The sequence below is a fragment of the Miscanthus floridulus genome, chromosome 10 (genome assembly GCF_019320115.1).
Source record: "Miscanthus floridulus cultivar M001 chromosome 10, ASM1932011v1, whole genome shotgun sequence".
NCBI lineage: Eukaryota > Viridiplantae > Streptophyta > Magnoliopsida > Poales > Poaceae > Miscanthus > Miscanthus floridulus.
In genome coordinates this window covers 83,418,166-83,439,346 of record NC_089589.1, presented here as the reverse complement: position 1 = coordinate 83,439,346, position 21,181 = coordinate 83,418,166, and the positions used below count along the sequence as shown (strand labels likewise).

The window sequence follows — 21,181 nt, the reverse complement described above, 5'->3', positions numbered from 1 at the left end:
ACCACACCTATATCACCCAATGTCTGTGTGTCGCCCACTGTAGGCGCCTACCATACATCGTCACTTGATCTCGACCGCCCATTCACCCGATCCCACCCCACATTCCATACTCATGGTGATGTGGCACCCTTTGGGCCGTCGGTCCCGCTGGTCTGTGTACACCCGCTGGGTGCGCCTAGGGGCGGCCCCAGTTGACTGGGTGGGTGGTTCGGTAGTTGGCGCAATGGGAGCGCGCGGCCGCGCGGTGAAAAGAAGCACGAAGCGGGCCGCGAGAGGAGGAACAAAACGACTGGCTGTCCGAACGGGGACGCCTGGTTCCTCTCATTCCTCTTCCACCTCTCTCTCTCTCTCCTCCCACTGCTCGCCCTCTCTCTCTTACGCGCGAGTGACAACCTCCCTCCACGGGCGCGCGGCGCGGGAGCAGCAGCGGCAGCACCCACCGACTGATCGCCGGTGGGGCGGGGCGGGGGCGATCTGATGCCCACGCGGCGGTGATGGCAGCGCCGTCCGGCGGTGGGGGCGGCGGTGCGGGGGAGGGCTCCTCCTCGGCCGCCGCAGCTGCGACGATCGGGGCCCACGGGGTGGACCAAGGTGAGCAACCCCTGCTCCTGCTCCTCCTCCTCGGGCTCAGGTGTTTGCTCTCGGCGAAGCGTTTGTGCTGGAGCGCGGTTGGCCCCGGTCGGATTGGGCGAGCCCCGTGGTGTCCGTACCTGTTTGGGCGGGTCCGCGGGGAAGCCGTGTTTCACGGCGAGTAGTGGTAGGGAGTCTTGGATCGCTTGCGCGCGCGCGGGCGCGCAGAACCGGGCAATGCCGAGGTCGCTTGGGTGTCGGTCGCGCGTGCTGCGTTGGAGGGGTTCGGTTAATTATTATATTGTGTGGCGGTGGTGTTATAACCCTCTCCGTCGGTGCCTGTCCGAGTAGGCGATTCACCAAGCACCTATTCATTTTGGCGTTTAGCCGATTCAAGAAATTGCTCATGTGTGTGATTGGGCGGTAGGCTGTCAAAAGACTGTCTTTAATCGCAGTGTCATGTCTGAAGGATTGATTTGATTGACGTCCTTTAGCAATGCTGTCGTGTTTGCTGTAGGTGCGGAGTGCTGCCTAATTTACTCGTTCGAACTTTCTAATCTTTGCTGAGTTTATCATGTGTTGTAACTAGCGTATGCTGATTAGAGGTGTTTTTAGTGAAGAAGGAGCCTCCTCAATTGGGGAAGTTCACACTCTTCATGCACGATAGAGAATGTCTCTTAGTGAATTGGTTACTTTTTTGTTCTTGGAGGACAGGCGCATGGGGTTTTGTTGTTTTGAGCGTTTGGAGTTCTTTTTCTGCAATATTAACATTACTAAAATGAAGTGCCAGTGCATTTGCTGTAGGTGTGGAGTGCTGCCTATTTTACTCTTTCAAACTACCTGATCTTTGCTAGGTTTATAATGTGTGGTGACTAGTGAATACTGATCAGTGGTGGTTTTCAGTGAAGAAGGAGCATCCTCAATTGGGGAAGTTCACACTTTTCATGTAGGATTGGGGAGGTCTATTAGTGAACTGAGAAACTTCACACTTTTCATGTATCATAGGGAAGGACAAATGGTTGCACTTTCTGTTTACGCAGGCAATGCTTTCCTGGCTGTGCTGTAAAGCTTGTGTAAGATTTGGCATTTGACTATTTGAGAGGAGGCCCACAATTTTATTTGGAAATGGTCTTCAAGTTGGATGGTAATTGTTTTGCTGAGGTTTCCAGTAAGGGCATGGGGTTGCTGCTGTTTCTTTAGTGGAAAGGTCATATTTTGTTTGTTCTTGGAGGACAGCCACATAGTGTTTTGATCCTTTTGAGTTCCTTTTCCAAAATGCTGACATGTCTAACATGAAGATGGGCATTTTTGTGTTCTTAGAATTGTATCAGGAACTCAAGAATGATGAATAAAGGCAATTAACTGATTTATGGATATTTACATTCTGGAAGACACTAGAGAATATAGATGGGATAGGTTATAGTATTCTTTGCTGCAACTTGTGCTTCAGCTGTCTCTGAAGATGGTTACCACAATGTACTTGTGCTTAGAGGATCAATATTTGTTGATTAATTGATTAACATAATTGAATTTTACTCTACTTATCCTGGATTAAAATCTGCATTTCCTTTCTCTGGGATAATGATGAAGTCTACAATATTAATCTTGCTTAACTACTCATAGTTAATTGCATGACATTGGCCTTCCTTGCATGGTGTTTGTTCTGATGGATTCATGACTTCCTATCATTTTTGAAATGTACACAGTTTCGCTGGAACATGAAAGATTGTATTAGATATTGGTTAATGTTTATTGATGTCGCAGCTCATCTTTTTTTTAGTATTGTACTTTCCATTCTTATGCTCTGTTCTTGTAGTTCTAAGTATGGTTTTATATCTGTTGTGTTTTTATGGGTTGTATACATGACGAAAATAAGGCTTGTCTTTTGTAATAGTGTAACAGAAGCGATTGAGGACATTTTTCTTTGTGAAAAGCACAAAATGTGATCTGTTTTGTTGTTGCCATTCTGTTGTTTTGTGATGGTATTTATGGTACATGGTTCTCTTTATACAATTTAGCCCAAATTTTTTATTGCCTCCTCACATGACATAGTATTCCTGATCTAATGAATTGGGCGGTCATGAAGGTAACACCATTGATTACCAGGGGTAGCTCCTGTGCTGCATCGAAGGGTTCCTTTTGGACAGGGGAGATTTCCTCTTCAGCCACTGCAGTTGCTATAGCTGTTGCATCTGCCATCACCTAAGGTCTATGTTTTTTTGGGTGTGATTTTACCATTCTGGCGTTGAATTGAGTAAGAGAACTTTTTATTGGGTAGAGGATTGCTGTGTATCACCGGTACAGGATTTGGCGATACATTATGGGGATGGGTATGGCGATACAACGATTGTCCAAAAAGAAGATATGGCGAAATGCCGAATATATAAAATATATAATTAAAACAATTGCACTTGCATGTTCTCAGAGAAAGGCTCTAAATGATTGAAGCAATTTCAACATGACATATGAAGGAAGGACCAAAGTTATGGAGTAAACGAACAAGTAGGCAATGAACTGATTGGTTAGTTGTCACCATACCTAGAGTGCATTGATCTCTTGATCTCCAGCGGTAGCCCAGCATATGAAGTCCAAAGTCCCGATGGGCAAGACCTTGAGATCCAGGTGGCAGCACTCACTCACTGGACATGCGCACTCCCAGTGGTGACGCTAGCCCCTGGCTGCATGTGCTCCTGGTGAGGCAGTGACGCTCGCAGTCCCCTGGGGGCCACATGCAAGGGGTGGGAGCCAAGATAAGGCATCAGGTGTTTCTGGGTTGAGACTTGAGAGAATGGATGGGCTAATGCTGTTGGGCTTGATTTATGAAATGAGGTGCTATTGGGCTAGCACGCATATCAGGAAGATGTATCGTGCCATATCGAGCTGAATCTGTCAATTTGTTTTGTTTCATTTTCCCGATATGCGCATTGGGCCGTATCACGCTGTATCGGATACTGTTTTGGTGCCCTTCCTGGTGTATGGGTAATGAATAGGTGGATCATATTGGCGAGAAGCGTTTTTTGAGCCGGTTGAGATTCAGTCCGGAGATTTTCTGTGCATGGTAGCAGTGGTTCCATTTCAAGTGAAGAGGTTAAAAGCTCGGATTTAGTAGGATTCCTGAAGTTTAATAGGTGTTCACTTTGGTCTGTGGCATTTGCATGCTTTTTTTTTTAAAAAAAAAAGTTGTCAATGCTAATTTACTTGTAAAATATTTGGAGATGAAGATTTCGTTTTGTGCATAATACATTTCCTTGGGTGTAATTGAATTTCATGATGATGCTCTCACGTGAATCCCTGAATGGCCAAAACTGAAGTGTTTTTGAGTTTGGAGAATATGATGGTGCATTTGGTGATTTTGATTTTTTTTTTCAAAAAATGATACATAGTGTTATGAACTGATTGTGGTTTGAGTCGACATAATGGACAATCCAACATCCAAGCACATGTCATGTTTACTTAACAAAAATTGTGTGACATGGTGATTGGGTACTTAAACCTTGGATGAAAGGTCAGAAAATGGATGGGACAGTTGTCTGCTATTCTTGGCACAACTCTGCTGCCTCTTTTTTCTTTTTTTTTCTCGAAAACGCGGGAGAGCTGCGCTTCATTAAATTAAGAAGAGAATAAAGGGCAAGAGCCCAAACAACACCTCACACACCACACACACACACGCTCACGCCCCAACAGTTTCAAGGATTACACTCGCGCCGGTGACATAAATACACAAGACGACCACTACTGAGTTAGACACTCTAACTACCGGGGAGGAGGGCAGCCAGGAAAGATAATCCTCGAGCCCCTGCCATAGACCACAAGCGGTGGTCCTCGCCAGCTAAAATCAGAGCACCAGCTAAGCTTGTAGCTGCTCCATCAAAAACACACCCATTGTGATGGTTCCAAATACTCTGCTGCCTCTTAAGGCCAAGGCCATAATTTACTTGTGATTTGAAGATGTGGAGGATCATGATTAGAATTGAAGATTGAAGTTCAACTGTACTTTGGTACTTTATTTGTGGAGATTAAGGCTTGCACTTTGTATTTCTGGCACAACATTGAGTGTGGCAACATTTAGCCTATGGTCACTTAAAATTATTTCTGTTCAGTTTTCATTTTTTCATTCTCTATATATGTTTGTCTGTAGAAATATCTTCCAATATCTTTAGTGGAGTCAATTAATTCTGTGTTCACTACATAGCTTCAGTTTGGCTTTAAAGAGCTGACACATGGAACAATAACTCAAAAGTTCTAAATAAATAATTCGATAAAAAAGTTCTATATAATTATGGAAAGCTCCCTGAGGACTGCAATTTTCATCCAATTATACAGACTGGACTCTTTTCTTGAAAGGTGATTCTTGATGGTTCAGTCAGTTTTTTGTTATCATTTAAAACTCTGTAAATCAAACAAATAGCATTTCTGTGATTATTTCATGAATTAAGTTTAGTTTTATCTTTTTTCTTTTCTTTTGGTGGAAATAAAAGCAAACAAATAGCACTTCTGTGTAAAGCACAAAATTTGTGCCCTTTGCTCTGTTTCACTTGCTCTCCTATTTTATGGTATTAGTTTTCTGTGCATGGTTCATTTTACATAGATTTAGAATTCGTGACAAATCGTATATTACACACGTTAGCACAAACTGGATTCTGCATTTCTGCTTTCTCTCATCATCTCAGCATCATATAACACTTTTCTGGTTTGCTGCATTTTTGAAATGAAAAATTACTAATATTGTTATGTTTGTTATGTTTCAGTCGCAGAGGCGATGTGGCAGATGAATTTAGGAGAAACCATGGCCCCCATGGAACTGGGGCCATACCCAGAGCGTGTTGGTGAGCCAGACTGTAGCTATTACATGAGGACTGGCATGTGCAGGTTTGGGATGACCTGTAAATTTAATCACCCAGCAGACAGAAAGCTGGTAAAATCCATTCTTCTACCCTTCTTTGAGGCATTAGAGTATATAATCTTGTGCTTACAAAACATTAATTGTTTGCTTTGTGGCTGCCTTATTTGATTTAGTTTCATATAGTTCTCATTTCTGAGGCATCTAGAATGGGTTCTCAATTCCAATCGTGTATGCTGTATACGGGTGTACTCATGGAGTACCTACCTGGAAGTTGCTTTATTGCCCAATGATCCGAAAAAGAAAGAAAATGTTAATACTAGGGTAGTTTGAAGTTTTTTGGCACTGAGGATCTATATATACTGTATTTGGAAATCTAACTAACTCGATAGTGTGAAAGCTACTTGGCTGCTGATTTTAGAGTCTCCAGTTATAATTTTGAGTTGACACTTAGCTTGGCAAGCTTATTTTCATACGTATTAATAATTCTAGAACTCCAACAAAACTTAGCTTAGCGAGCTAATTTCATATGTGCTACTAGTTCTTGTATTGAAAAGTTTCACCATTGCCATTTTCAAGCTATGTGAATTCTCATAACATCACATGATCAGGTTATCTTATTGAATAATGCCTGAAAACTGTTTAGGAAATAGGGGTCGATTCTTGATGGTTTGTACACATAACTTTTCAACCAAGATATCGCAACTTGACATTGAAACAAGAGTGTTTGGAGCTGAAAAGTGATTGATTTATTCTAGAGACTAACTTGGATGAAAATAGACCATAAGACTGAACTCACATCTTTAGTACGTCATATTAGTTACTGTAGTTGAACTGTGAATAAAAATAGAGCTTATAAACCTGGAATATTGCATGAAAATTTGGTACTTGGAGATTATTTGATGATGCTTAATATCTTGGAGTAGAGACATTAGCTTGGCTGTCAAAAAGTGAACTGTGGAGATTATTTGATGATGCTTTATAACTCGGAGCGTAGACTTTAGCTTGGCTATCAAAAAGAGAAAAAAGTGAACTGTGAATACAATGCTTTCTAGACATTGGAATTTTGCCCCCTGTGGATGTACCAAGTTGCTTTGCTAGCATTAGGAGAACCACTATTCAAGCGACATTGAGACAAATTGGGGACATGAGAGCCATCTGCGGATCTGCCTCATGTTAGAGGCCCTACTATAGTTGTCACTTTCCATTTTATTTTGGGCTTCTCGTCACGAGGTTATAGTGCACATGTTACATGCTGCAATGTTTATTTCCTTGACCATTCAAATATATAAAGGGCGTACCCAGTGCAGAGAGCTCCCGCTCTGTACAGGGTTTGGGGAAGGGTGTCAGTGGCAAGCCTTACCCTCGCCTGTGCAATGCGAGGAGACTGCGACCCGAACCCGGGACCTTCCGGTCACAGGCGGTAAGACTCTACCGCTTGCACCAGGCCCGCCCTTCAAATATATAGTTTGGTCAAATGAAATTGTACGGGTGGCTCATCATGAAAACATATTCAATTCAATCCTGTATTTGTTTCCATGAATATGTTTTCACAACTACCTAAATATTTTGCAGCGTTAAGTCAGGTAAAAGAGTGGAAATGTTGCAGTGACAACATGTTGCAGCATTAAGGGGCACTAGTTTTTCATATTTAGTGATTCCTTTACCAAGACTATTAATTGCTCTGGTGTATTCTCTTGGGTTCATCTATGAGAGCTACTCGTTGAGTAACATATCATGATTAACTTGTAGGCTGTTGATTTATCGCTCTTTCTTTTGTTGGAACATGCTTCTTTGTCCTACTGCTCATAATTTCTACCCAAACTTGTGAATAATGATTGTAGTGGTCTGACTATTAGGCTGTTGCTGCTGCAAGAATGAAGGGAGAATATCCTCAAAGAATTGGGCAGCCTGAATGTCAAGTGAGATTCCTCGCTTCTAGTTTTCCCCCTCTGTTTCTTTAGACAATGCAAAATATAATTGTTTATTTATATCCACCTGTGCCTCAATGCTCAGGAGGTTCTGCCATGAATTGTTACTTGAGATGTCTAGTTTAAGACTTCAGATCACTATTTTTGTTTTAAAGACGTTTAACTGTCATTGTCTTCTTGTGCTTCAAGCGTTGTACAGCTGCATATTGATAGGTCTTCGCTGAAGTTTTTCAGTCAAATGAATATATGTAACACTAATAATACAGCATATGGTCCTAGAGTATGTGTTGTTATAGTTGAGCTTGATATCTGTTAGTATTAATTAATTTCATGCTGTTTCTTGGGGTTGCATAAATGGCGCTTATTGTGCTTTTCAATGCATTTGTCATTCCTTTTTGGTTCATGCAGGAGTACAGTTGTAACCTTTTAAATGAGGTCACATTACATTCTCTTGATTGAAATTCTGACTCACACTGTTAGCTGTACATGGTTCTTTAGCGAGTTTGCATTTTAATCCAAGTGTCAGTTGATTTAGGTTAATAAAATTCAATTGTGCATGCCCATGTTACAACTATATTTTGCTTGTCTGAATGACCTGAACTTTTGTAATCAAGTTGCTCATACATTTTTTCTCCTTTTCTTTTCTGTGAGCATATCATTTTTTTTGGAAAGTGTGTGGTTACATTATTGGTGAATTTGCATTTTTATTGTTTTCATATCCCCCCTTTTTAGTACTATCTGAAGACTGGCACGTGCAAGTTTGGAGCAACTTGCAAGTTTCACCATCCCCGAGAAAAGGCTGCAATGGCAACTCGAGTTCAGTTGAATGAACTGGGCTACCCACTCCGCCCGGTTTGTTCTGAATTTCTATTACGATTCACAACGTTTCATGAATATGGATGCATAGTGTGGTGCCACATTTCTATGCAACTTTTTTGCAAGATTTGCGTCGCTTACTTGAATTTTATTACTGCAGAATGAAAAGGAGTGTGCTTATTATTTAAGAACAGGGCAGTGCAAGTTTGGAAGCACATGTAAGTTTCACCATCCACAACCATCCACCATGATGGTTGCTGTACGTGGCTCTGTTTATTCACCTGGACAGTCTGCAACTTCTCCTGGCCAGCATGCTTACCAAGGGGCTGTAACAAGCTGGCCCTTGTCGAGATCTGCTTCTTTCATTGCAAGTCCAAGGTGGCCAGGTCATTCAAGTTATGCACAAGTGATTGTTCCTCCTGGGCTTGTTCAGGTCCCAGGGTGGAGTCCTTATACTGTATGTTCCCTGACCTCTGTTTTACTTTTTACATAGCCTAACAAGTTCATATTTCATCACCTTATTACATGGCACTTACCCATTTGTTTATCAAAAATGTTGCGGAAGATTGCAACCTTGTTTGTAGTAAAAAAAAACTTCGATTACATTTTACCTATACTGAACCGATTTTAACAAGGCATAAGTCTGACCGGTGTCAGTCCCTCTATCGCTCAATTGACCCAAGACCTTTGGCTACAGTTTTCTTTGTTTTTGTTGGTTCCTTTTATTGTCCTTTATTTAGATATGGAAATAAGGGTAATTTTGTTTATCCATTAGCTATGAAAATTCTTGTGTTCCCATTAACTGTTTGATGGTTTTTAGTATGTGTGAAAGTTCCAGGATTACAATTGATTATCTGAAGGTTTAAATTTTTTAGGCCAACCTGATTTGGCATGGAGTCGGCATAAATTTGGCTACTCGTTTTTACGCATCCACACATAAAAATCACAACTTCATTTCCATTCTCTCTCCTTAATTCATGAACTTGAAGCATGTCCAGCTGATCAGCAGTATCTAATGGGCTTACTAATATCATGCCCTTTCTATGCATGGTGGGCAAGCACAAATTCTGGTGTTGATGACCAGACTAAAAAAGGTCTCAATTCCATCATCATTCTGGGAGCTTGGTCCATTTGGAATCACCACAATCGTTGTGTGTTTGATGGGATTCAACCGAGCCTGAATAGTGTTTTGGTTTTGGTTAAAGATGAGGTTCTCCTTTGGAGTTTGGCTGGAGCTCGGGGAATATGCAATCTCCTTGCTCTAGAGCCAGCCAATGTGTGAGTTCCTCTCTAGTGGTCTTGGGTCAAGTTTTGACAAGTGAGACAGAGAGACACCTTTAGATGTAGAAGTGTGTGTGTGTGTGTGTGTGTGTGGCTGTATGGGGTTTCTAAACCGACTCCTTTACTCTTCTTAATATAATGATACACAACTCTCCTGCGTGTTCGAGAAAAAAAAAATCATGTCCTTTCTTCTTTCAACAAATAAATACGTTAATTTGGCCCCTAAGTCCATCACATCACCTAACTATGAATACTAATGCCACCAATGTATCCTCCTAGTCACCAAACATCACATTATTTAGAACATGCATATCTTGTGTACGGTTGCTTGTGATCATAATTTCTGAGGTAGCATTACCCTGACTGTTACCTAATATTTTCGTCATGCTAAGTGTTATATACAACAACAACAACATAGCCTTTCAGTCCCAAGCAAGTTGGGGTAGATGCTATGTGTTATATACTTATATTATTCATTTCATTTGACCTTGAGCACTTGTGGTGATTATGGTGCCCTACTTTTATCATAACCATAATTGAAAAAACCTAACTGCACTCTTGTATTGATCCACGCATAGATTATTTTAATATTTTAGTGATAAAAGTTCGCCCATGTGGACACTAGAATAAGGCATAAAAATGTTACCATGATGTGCAGAGTCAAATTTAACCATGATTTTAAAACTGTAAATAAGTAGTCATGTACTTATGTTATTCTCTGTCTTCGATGATATTGAGGGTAGGTATCCAGGGCTGACTAGTTGAGCACCCATGTTAGGTGTCATTACTATGATGTTTCATTTCTATAACACAAATCACATCTTAATCTAGAAATATTCCATGTTGAAAAACTAATCCAGAGGGATTCCTAATTCATGGTAGATACCTAAATTCTGTAATGCCTTTTCATGGCTATTTTGTTATAAAATTTAGCATCTTGATAAGGATCGTTGTCTTTTTTGTGTGAAATTTTAGTTTATTTTCTTCCTCATGCTCATGCGGGTCTGCCTGCCTAGGGTAATGAGCTCAGAGAATATGAATTATCTATAAGTCTTCTTGAAAGTTGCTGGCTGCTCTTGAATCATTTTTGTAGTTTCCATGTAATTTATGTCATTAGTTTTTTTTTTCAAATTATAGGCGCAGATTGGTTCTTCATCCTCGGATGACCAACAACGGACACCCGGAGCTGCCCAATACTATACTGGCTCACGCCAGAGTGGAACAGCTGGCATAGGCGATCAAGGAATGTTTTCATCCTACCAAGCAGGTTCTGTTCCCGTTGGACTATATGCAGTACAGAGGGAGAATGTATTTCCAGAGAGACCTGACCAACCTGAATGTCAGTTCTATATGAAGACCGGAGACTGTAAGTTTGGTGCTGTATGCAAGTTCCATCATCCCAGGGAGCGAATAATTCCTACTCCCAATTGTGCACTGAGTCCATTAGGCCTACCTTTGCGCCCGGTAAGAGTTAGTATACATGTCTTAGTATGCTCTATCATGTGTATTGCAATTTTTTGGGTAGATTTGTCCAGCTATCTTGGCTTCGTCTCTTTAATCTAAGTAAAGCATATTGCTACTTGGGCGAACGTAAGCTTGTCAGAGTATTGGTATTGACATGGCAATGGTTATCCAAAAGATCTATAAGATATTCTAGTAACCTTAGGAAGAATGGAAGAACGACGCTCCCTCAGTGGAGATAGCTATATATAGAGAGAGCCTCATGGGCCATATGGGCTTATAGTAGATGTACACTTAACAACCCCTTTCAAACTCAAGGTGGATGTGGAGGATTTGAAACATGGTGGCCTCACTCTCGGTGGCCGCGGCGGCAGCTTCTTGCTCATTGGCGACAGCCACAATGACCCCGAGGCGGCAGGATTCGAAGGACAGAAACTGATCCCCGCCCTCACAACATCGAGCTTCCCCTACAGGCTGCGCTTCGCCGCATGGAGGCCCTTGATCTCGCCCGCCACATTGTGGAGTTTGGGCGTGCTGTCCCCACTGTTGGTGGCAAACTCGGAGTCTGCCGCGACATCAGCGGCGGTGGTGGAGGTGACCATCTCCTAGCCATTGTCTGTCGGGTGCCCTCCTCTCTTCTCGGTGCGACACAGACCGGTGGCCACCTTGCTGCCTTCTTGGTGCTGTGCAGCCAGCGCAGGCGCACCTCCGTTTTTCTCGGCGCGATGAGTGGTGACTGTTGTTGTGCCTAGCTCACCCAATCAGATGGGGTTGGGTGTGGGCTTTTAGCTAGACAGGTTGGATGTGCAGAACAGGTGTTGTCAGCTGCTGAGGTGTTGTCTCTTTGTGACATCAGCCCATTTGCAGCACGTGAGACAGGCAGTGGCAGACCGCACCGAAAAAAAAACAGAAATGGGATTGTGGGTGGATTAGATTAGATGAGTCTAACCCTAACGGCCTAACCCTCATCCTTGGCTGTGATACCATGTTACTAACCTTAGAAAGAGTGGAAGAACGATGCTCCGTCAGTGGAGATAGCTATATATAGAGAGAGCCTCGTGGGCCTGTAGTAGATGTACACTTGTCAATTCTTTGGTGTAAAATTCAATTGCTTAAGAGGTGTTTGCAGAAATTGTAATCTAGGGGTGTCATTTCCCAATAGTTATATCTCCTGGTTCTCTTCTGTATCTTAATTTTTAGAGGAACTAGTGACTGCTAAACAGAATTCTTGCTTGGGGCTATACAGCTATTCCAAGAGCCAATCCTGAATGAGATGTTGTTTTGCGATGTATACTCTTAGCGCAATGCTGCTAATTGAGTTGGCCTTAAATTTTAGGATCGGTATGGTATTAATTTCATACAGCAGTTGCGACTTTTTGATGATTCTTGGTCAATTCATTGCATAATGGCTCACTTCCTTGATCTGGCTACAGTTTGCTTGATAATTTTTGTTTATTCTCTGTTAGTTCTGTTTCACTCATGATATGCAAAACTACTATCACATAGTTAAGCTGAACATGATCCACTTTTGTCCACACATTATTTTACTATCTGGTAAGTACATGCTTGAGGACCAGTATCTTGGGTTATGCACCGGATACCTTGCCATGGATTGTATTGTAATATATACCGTCACTTATCCTTTTTCATTTCCTTGATCGTTGATATTGTACTTATTACCTATCGTTACCCACAGACTGGGAACCTTAAAACTAATGCCAAGGTTGATATCATGCAATACTTGACACTGGTGGTATAATACAAACATGCTACACATACATGTTGCTTAAACATCTGTTTTTTCTGCTTACAGGGAGAGCCAATATGCAGTTTCTATAATCGCTATGGCATGTGCAAGTTTGGTCCAAATTGCAAATTCGATCATCCAATGGGAAGTGCTATGTATGGCCATGCTTCATCACCAACTAGTGAGGCCCCAACTTCTCGGCGTATGCTGGCACATGTACCATCGCATCCAGAAGTATCACCTGACAGTGGCTCGGGAAGGTCTAGGAGGATTGCCCATTCCGACTCCCAGCAAATACCCTCTGTTGAAAGGTGCACTGAGAGAGAGGCGTCCTAAGCCATCCTCGGTGTCTTCTTTCATGCTGCCTCCCTCCCATTCTTGACTGGAGTAATTATCTACAACAACATTCGAGGATCCGAAGCTGTACAGGTCTTTTGCCTCACCTTTCAGCTTTACATACCGGAGCTTGCTTCAACATGTATTGCATTCAGGCAGGAAAAAGTTCTTGCCTGTTCGGGATGCTCATTTGCCCCCCATTGAAAACGGGAACAAAGCTACCGTATTTAAACATATGTATGGAACCAACTCACCTCTGGACATTCAAACCCATTCGAGTAATGTGCCCTGGTCCCGGTGTTGTAGTTATAGAGGCTGTGTTTCGATGGACAAAGCTTTTGCGAAACTGACTGGGGATGCGCAAGCATAACCTCTTTTGTTAATTATCATCTCGTTTTTCTTAGCATTTCTCTTTTCATAAGGGCAACCCCCGCACTCTAAAGTGTGCGTGTTGAAGATCGGGAAATAATAGGTTGCCATCATATGCTCTGTACTACCTACCATATTTAAACTCGGTTACTTGAGAGTCATTTTATCTTGGTGGTTCTGGCTTAGTCGGTCAATTTGCCTGGAGATTTTGATTCTACATCCTGTACAAACTGCCCTCGGTGCTTATCTGCGATTAAAGTGCAAGATGACATGATGCTAATGGAAGTGATGGTAGAGTTTTGATTCTGGACCAGTGTTAACTTGTCTTTGACCAGAGCGAAGTTCACACCCATTTCTACCAAAAGCAAATAGACACGATTAGACACTGCACTGACCACTGGGTGCCTCCGCTGTTGCTGCTTCCTGCAATCCCGCTGCACCAGCGCTTCTTTTCATAATTTTATTATCCACCACTGGCAGATGGCTCCTGTTGCTCACTTCACTGCCATCCATCCACTACCTCACCAACCTAAACTGTGCCCTATCACAGCAGCAGCGAGGCTAGAGCAATTTAGGAAAAAAAATTGCACTTACCTTATGGTGGTGTATAGACCTGTATTATAAGAGTGTATATACGTTGGAATTTTAATTAGAATCAATATTTTTATTTTTAGGTGGTGATTTTGCACTCTAAGACTGTCTCCTACAACCGTTATCCAAAATACAAGACTCATTCTACATTTGGTTAGCGCTATAGGCAAAAGGTTAAACACCCATTTTTTGTTTTCTCCAACAACAAGACCCAAAAGAGTTATACCTCTCCTGACATCTAAAATGAGTCTTCCACATAGGTACTCTGTTGAAGGTTATATGTATTCTGTTGGAGATTTATTTTATGTTTGAGTCCTCTGATGAGTGTCCTGTTGGAGACAGCCTAATAACACATAGAGTACCTTTGCCTCCGGCCTCCACCAACACAGTTGTGGTATCCCCACTCTGACCACCACCCTCAGCCTAATAACACAATCAATATTTTTCCATCAGGATCACAAATGAGAGAATAAAGTTTATAACATTTTAGTCATTTCTTACATCACTTTTCATGCAACATCAGAGTATAATATTTATTGTTTATAATAGCGGAAATGATCATGTTATCAGAGTTATGAACAATTTAATTTAACAACAGAATATAAACATGTGATCAGAGTTACAGCGGAAATAAATATCTATTCATGACATGATGAAGCATTGATATATAAACTATGACAACAGATCATAAAACTTCTATTTATAAAAATATTTAGTGAGAGTTATAAATAAAACTATGATCACAGCGTAAAGGAATCCTCTCTGAGCCCACCAGGATGGATCCACACAAGAGTCAGCTCTAGCATTCACCTGTCACCAGCAACTGGGGGAAATAAAACCTTGAGTACTCAATTGTACTCAGCAAGACTTACCCGATAGGAGGAAATAAAAGACTCTAAGGATATGCAAGGCTATTTGGCTTGTGGATTTATTACATCTGCAAGGACATTACTAAACGTGTGTCCTTATATTCAATTTTATTAGCAGTTAGCTTTAGTTTATTAACTAACCATTCTATGTAAGCACCTACGCTACTTTCAAGCAGGTGGTAAGCAATTAGAATTATTTTACCATCTTTTATCTTCTAGTTCTTACTACGGTGCTAGATTATAGACAAGCCATACCGGATTACCTAGCGATTCGCGAATCAATATGCCCAACTAGGTACCCTGAAATATACGCCCCGCTTATACCCCAGGCACAAGCAAGGCCAACCCACTACCCTCCCCTATCATGGGTTCAGGTCCCCGTCCAAACTTGGACTCCAAGCCTCCGCTCCTAAGTCCCGGACTCAGTGCGGTGCTTAGACATCCACTATCCCCGTCTCCAATCAGTCGATCCGAAAAGAGCCGGAACCCATGACAAGAGAGTAATGAGCCTTCCCGCACCCATACATAAGTATGTGTTCAGGATAATAAGTCTGTGACCTAACTAGAATCCAATGCAACGGCCGGTCCTTAACCGACACAGGCGGAACAAGTGCAATCCGAACCTCGCTCGAATGCCAAACCAAGTCCAGATCCAAAGTACCATTCTGCTCGGTCTCCAATTATCATTCATATATATTTTCCAAGTGATAATAATATAATAGCAATATTAATATCTTTCCTATCTCTCGCAAGTGACAGGCAATCACTCGACTTCTACTGGAGTCCTGTAGCATAGCAATCTTCACGATCCTATCATATTAGTAAGACTCATAGGATAAATATATATATATATATATATATATATATATATATATATATATATATATATATATGCAAGTGGGTTTCATTCAACTCCTTAAAACTTAATGCACAAACATCATATAAAGTGTAGAAAAGTAGGGGTTATGCACCGGGGCTTGCCTGGGTAAGATATAACCAAAAGTTAGCATTCTATCGTGGCGACACGGTCACCAAGGCACCATCTCTTCTGCTACTCCAGTCATCCCCACGATCCATTGTTGTTCCTATTATGATATAAGTAGATGCAACACATAGATATAAAAAATCAACGACAACTGAAACTCTTAGAAATTCGATTACGCCTCGCAAGCTAATGAGATAGCTCTAACGTGCTAGGCTACGTATCTAGGTTGTTGAACTAGGCGCTAATTTTCCACAATATTTTAGTTATACAAACCCAAGTTATTTCTCTATTAATTAAATACTTATATATTTGAAATAGGGCTCATTTAATTACCTTAACAACTAATTCCTATGGAGCTACAAAAATTATAGTGAGCACCTAATATTGCTAGGAATCTACAGTAAAAATTTCAGAGCCAACACTATCACCAACTTATCACAACAATTTCTATAAGTTTATATTTTGATAATATTAAGTATCTCAAATTAATTATATAGCTTCTAAAAATATTATAAAACTATGTGAACAAAATATACTAGCAGATAGATCATGATTTTATGATCCTAACAAAATTGGTTTCACTACTTTTGAATCTCTACACAAATTTACATTGAATTTACAAATTTACTCTAGAGACTAAATTGGAAAATGCTTAGAAAACGAAAAGGGCCGACGGCGGCAATTCTAGCCCAGCAACCCAACGCGGCCCACATGGGGCGACCGCGTGTGCAACTGGCAGGCCCAACCAACAGCCCACGGAGGAAACCCACGCGTGCCCAACACATTTGCAAAAGAGGGCTCATACTCTCACGATTTCAACTATGTCGTGCTACGTTGTTCCATCAGTCATGACTTTTCCACAACACACCCTAGGAAACACCGTCTTCGCAACGACTGGATCCCCACTGCACCGACGCTCGCCAGTGTGACTCTGGCCGGCACCGCACGTCCACGCTGGCCTAGAAACACCCCCATCTACACGTTGGTGAAGCCGGCCGAGACATCAGAACCTACGCACGGCAGTAGAAATCAGTAGCATGTCCAATTCTGCACTAATGTCACCTACCCACATCGACGGGGAATTCGTGTGGTGGCACGACTGCTCTGGTGGGCCTACGCGCTAACGGAGGAGTAGCGGTGGCGGAGAAGCATCCGTAGCTTACCACGGTCCGCGCTATGGTGATGGTTGAAGCCAGGAAGGGTTGAGGTGACCCAGCCATGTGAACCCAAGCACGGCGGCGACGCTCCGCGGCGATCCCATTGTAGGGTCGAGATGGCGGACTAGAGGGAGGGTGAATAGTCCTTTCTAAAATTAATCGCGTCGGCTAACCGAAGCAAGTGCGGAATTAAAACTATCGGTCTAGCCAAGATTACACCCCTCTATTTATGTTCTTGAAAGCTCTAGTTTGGTTTTGGTGAATTGATGAAACCCTAAGTGCTAACCTAGTTTATCAAGTAATCATGAGATAGGTAGCACACTCTAAGTAGTGAAGCAAATGAAGATCATAGCATGATGAAGATGATGCCATGGTAATGATCAAGTGCTTGGACTTAGAAAGAAGAAAGAGAAAAATAAAAAGCTCAAGGCAAAGGTATAATTTGTAGGAGCTATTTTGTTTTGGTGATCAAGACACTTAGAGAGTGTGATCACATTTAGGTTTGATAGCTGTACTATTAAGAGGGGTGAAACTCGTATCAAAATGCGGTTATCAAAGTGCCACTAGATGCTCTAACTCATTGCATATGCATTTAGGATCTAGTGGAATGCTAACACCCTTGAAAATGTTTGAGAAAATATGCTAACACATGTGCACAAGGTGATAGACTTGGTGGTTGGCACATTTGAACAAGGGTGAAGAAGTTAGAGGTGAAAAGGAGTTAGTCTCGCTGGTCACAAGGTGACCAGACACTGGTCTCTGAGGAACTGGCGTGTCCGGTCAGTTGTAACAGTGAAGACGCTGGCATCGGTCAATCAACCAGACACTGGGTCATGGACTGACAGGACGTTGAGGTTCAGGGTCTTGTCCTGTTGTCGGACAGCACAGAAGAAAGTCACTGAGTGACCGGACGCTGTCAGGGTCCGGTCGAAGAAAATCATTTCTAGAACCTTATTGGAAACGACCGAACATTGGAGGTTGAGCGTCTAGTCAGTTATAGTGCAGTGTCCGGTCAACTCAAGTGACCATTGAGATCGGGACACGTGGCTATCATCGGGTGACCAGACGCTGAGGTCCAGTGTCCGGTCAACATGACCAGAGCGTCCGGTCAGCCCGTGTTGTGCCTAGTGAAGAGGTACAATGGCTCTATTTCGTGGGGCTTCTATTTAATCCCCATAGCCGGCTCAAGCTCACTCTCTTGGCCATTTGCATTGTCATAGCAACCTTGTGAGCTTAGCCAAAGCCCTCCCACTCATCTCCATCATTGATTCATCATCTTTGTGAGATTGGGAGAGAATCCAAGTACACTGCTTGAGTGATTGCATCTAGAGACACTTGGTGTTCGTGTTTCGCTGCGGGATTTGCTTGTTACTCTTGGTGGTTGCCGCCACCTAGACGACTTGGAGCAGCGAGGATCGTCGAGCGGAGGTTGGTGATTGTCTCCGGCCCCAATTCTGGTGATTGTGAGGGGTTCTTGACCTTTCCCCGGTGGAGAGCCAAAAGGTACTCTAGTGGATTACTCATGGCTTATGTGGTCCTCATCTTGTGTTGGTTGTGTGGCACCCTATTGAGGGTTTGGCGTGTGAAGCCAATTAGCGCGTGAACCTCCAAGTGAGTGAATCGCCACAACGAGGACTAGCTTGCTAGCAAGCAAGTGAACCTCGGTAAAAAATCATTGTGTTCATCATTGATTCTGAGGTGATTGTTCTTCATTGTTATTCATCCTTGTGATTGATTAGTTCCTTCATCTACACAGTGGTATAACCTTCTTGATCACTCTCTTTACATTACCACAAACTAGTTGTCAAGCTCTTTAGTGTAGCTAGTTGTGAGAGCTTGCTTGCTTGGTTGGTGTGGCTCTTTAGTTAGCCTTTGAGAGCACACTAACATAGGGTAGTGTCATAGCTATTGTGTGAATAGATACTACCTAAACTAGAATTGTGGTAGGTGGCTTGCATTTTGAGTAGGCTAGCACAATACTTGCTTCGCCTCATAATTGTCTAACCATTTTGTTAAGTGTTGTTATAAATTTTTTTGTTAGGCTATTCACCCCCCTCTAGCCATTAGGACCTTTCAAGTGGTATCAGAGCCGAGGTCACCGTGATTTGAGGCTTAACAACCTTTGGTGTAAAAATGGCTCAAATCAACAACACCAAAAAGCCACCCCAATTTGATGGCATAAATTATCATTATTGGAAGTCAAAGATGACCACACATATCAAGTCAATCAATAGAAAGGTGTGGAAGGTGGTAGAAACCAAAATTGAGATTGGTGATCCAGAGAATCCCACCGTGGCCGAAGAAGTACTTCTCCAAAATAATGACATTGCTCTAAGTGCTATTCATGATGCAATTGATGAAAGAACATTTGAACAAATCAAGAATATTGAGATGGCTCATGAGGCATGGAAGAAGTTGGAAGAATCATTTGAGGGCACTCAAGCCGTGAAGGGTGCAAAGGCATACATCCTCAAAGAGAAGTTTGCAAGCTTCAAGATAAAGGGGAATGAGAGTGTGCCGGAGATGTTCCATAGGCTTTAAGTGCTTGTCAATGATCTTAAAGCACTTGATGAAGAGGTGAAGGACAAGGACTTCTCACATAAGTTCTTGAGATGTTTGCCTTGAAGATTTGGTACATTGGTCACCATTCTAGTGAGAAGCAGTTTGGACACCATGACACCAAACCAAGTATTGGGGGATATAATGACCGATGATACATATAGAGATGATGATGAGAAGGTAGAAAAGAAGGAGAAGAAAGATGAGAAGAAGGATGACAAGAAGAAGAGCATGGCATTCAAAGCCACATCATCCAAGGGCAAAGCTAAGCAAGAAACATTAAGTGAAGATGATGATTCATGGGATGATGATGATGATGAGAAGATAGCTCTCTTTGTCAAGAGATTTGGCAAGTTTATGGTGAAGAAGGGCTATCGTGCTAGGAGAAAGAAGTCTTCATCCAAGAACAAAGAAGAGTCAAGAAGATGCTTCAAGTGTGGAAGCAAAAATCATCTTGTTGCTCAATGTCCATATAATAGCGACAATGATGATGGCAACAAGAAGAACAAGAAGAAGGACAAGAAGAAAAAGAAAGAGAAAAAGGACAAGATGGCCTTCAAGAAGAAGAAGGGTGGTTCATATGTAGTCACTTGGGATAGCGATGCTTCATCAAGTGATGATGATGATGATAGTGATGATGTCAAGACCACCAAGAAGAAGGTTCTTGCCAGCATTGCTATCAATGAGAAGCCTTCTCTCTTCAAATCTTCATCATGCTTCATGGCTAAGGCCACTAAGGTACAATCTTGTGATGATGAAAGTGATGAAGAACATGATGATGAAAATGAACATGAAAATGAAAATGATAGTGATGATGATGAGCCTACCAAAGATGAATTGTTTGACATGCTAGAAGATGCTAAAGAACATTTTGACATTAAGAGAAGAGAATGCAAGAGCTTGAATAAGGAGGTAAAAGCCCTTATGCAAGCCCTTGATGAGCTCAAAGCAACTCATGAAAGGCTAGAGGAAGCCCATAAGAAGCTAGGCAAGGCTCACAAGAAGCTTGAAAAAACTCATTCTTCTTTGCTTAATGAGCAAAATAAAAAGAAGCATGTTAAAACTTGCAATATAGGCTTAACTTGTGATATAATTGATGAATCATTATCTATGCCTATCATTGTTCCTCCCACTAACCCTTCTTGTAGCACTTCCACCTCCATCTCATCTAGTAGTGATGGTCTCACTTGTGATGCCTCACTAGTGGTTGAGAATGAGAACCTCAAGAAGGAGGTCAACAAGCTCACTCACACCTTAGCTAAGGCTTATGGTGGTGAGGACCGCTTGCTTATGTGCTTGGATAGCCAATGAGCTTCTCTCTACAAAGAGGGATTGGGCTACAACCCCAAGAAAGGCAAGGCAGCATTTGCTCCTCACAAGACTAGTTTTGTGAAGAACAATGGTCGGTTTTGCACTAGTTGCAAGCAAGTTGGTCATGTAGAGCAAAAATGCATGAACAAGAAATCACAAGCTAATGTATCCTTCATAAAGCTTGATTCATGCTATATGCTTACTAAGGGTACAAATGGTGTGAAGGCTAAGTTCATTGGTAAACCATGGATGGGCTTAAAGAAGAAAGTCATTTGGGTACCAAAGAGTTTAGTGACTAACCTTCAAGGACCCAAGCAAATTTGGGTACCTAAAAAGAATTGATCTTCTTTTATAGGTT

The 21,181-nt window shown here is 42.0% G+C and overlaps 1 protein-coding gene across 2 annotated transcripts; it reads left to right on the top strand.

The window, feature by feature from the left end:
* Positions 1-304: 304 nt before the first annotated feature.
* Positions 305-13,512, top strand: LOC136486818 (zinc finger CCCH domain-containing protein 63-like). 2 transcript variants are annotated; one of them, XM_066483843.1, is made up of 7 exons: positions 305-591; positions 5,319-5,485; positions 7,270-7,332; positions 8,074-8,193; positions 8,318-8,614; positions 10,576-10,902; positions 12,713-13,512. In XM_066483843.1, the coding sequence occupies exons 1-7, from the start codon at positions 495-497 to the stop codon at positions 12,980-12,982; spliced, it is 1,341 nt and encodes a 446-aa protein (XP_066339940.1). In that variant the 5' UTR covers positions 305-494; the 3' UTR covers positions 12,983-13,512. The 2 variants fall into 2 exon arrangements, with proteins under 2 accessions (XP_066339940.1, XP_066339941.1); XM_066483844.1 differs by lacking the exon at positions 305-591 and adding an exon at positions 2,360-2,777.
* Positions 13,513-21,181: the final 7,669 nt, after the last annotated feature.

Excerpts from the sequence above, each read along its gene's own strand:
- LOC136486818 (XM_066483843.1), top strand. The coding sequence starts at position 495 with ATGGCAGCGCCGTCCGGCGGTGGGGGCGGCGGTGCGGGGGAGGGCTCC. Across the intron at positions 7,333-8,073 it reads TTGGGCAGCCTGAATGTCAA|TACTATCTGAAGACTGGCAC; the intron begins GTGAGATTCCTC and ends CCCCCTTTTTAG. Across the intron at positions 8,194-8,317 it reads TGGGCTACCCACTCCGCCCG|AATGAAAAGGAGTGTGCTTA; the intron begins GTTTGTTCTGAA and ends TTATTACTGCAG.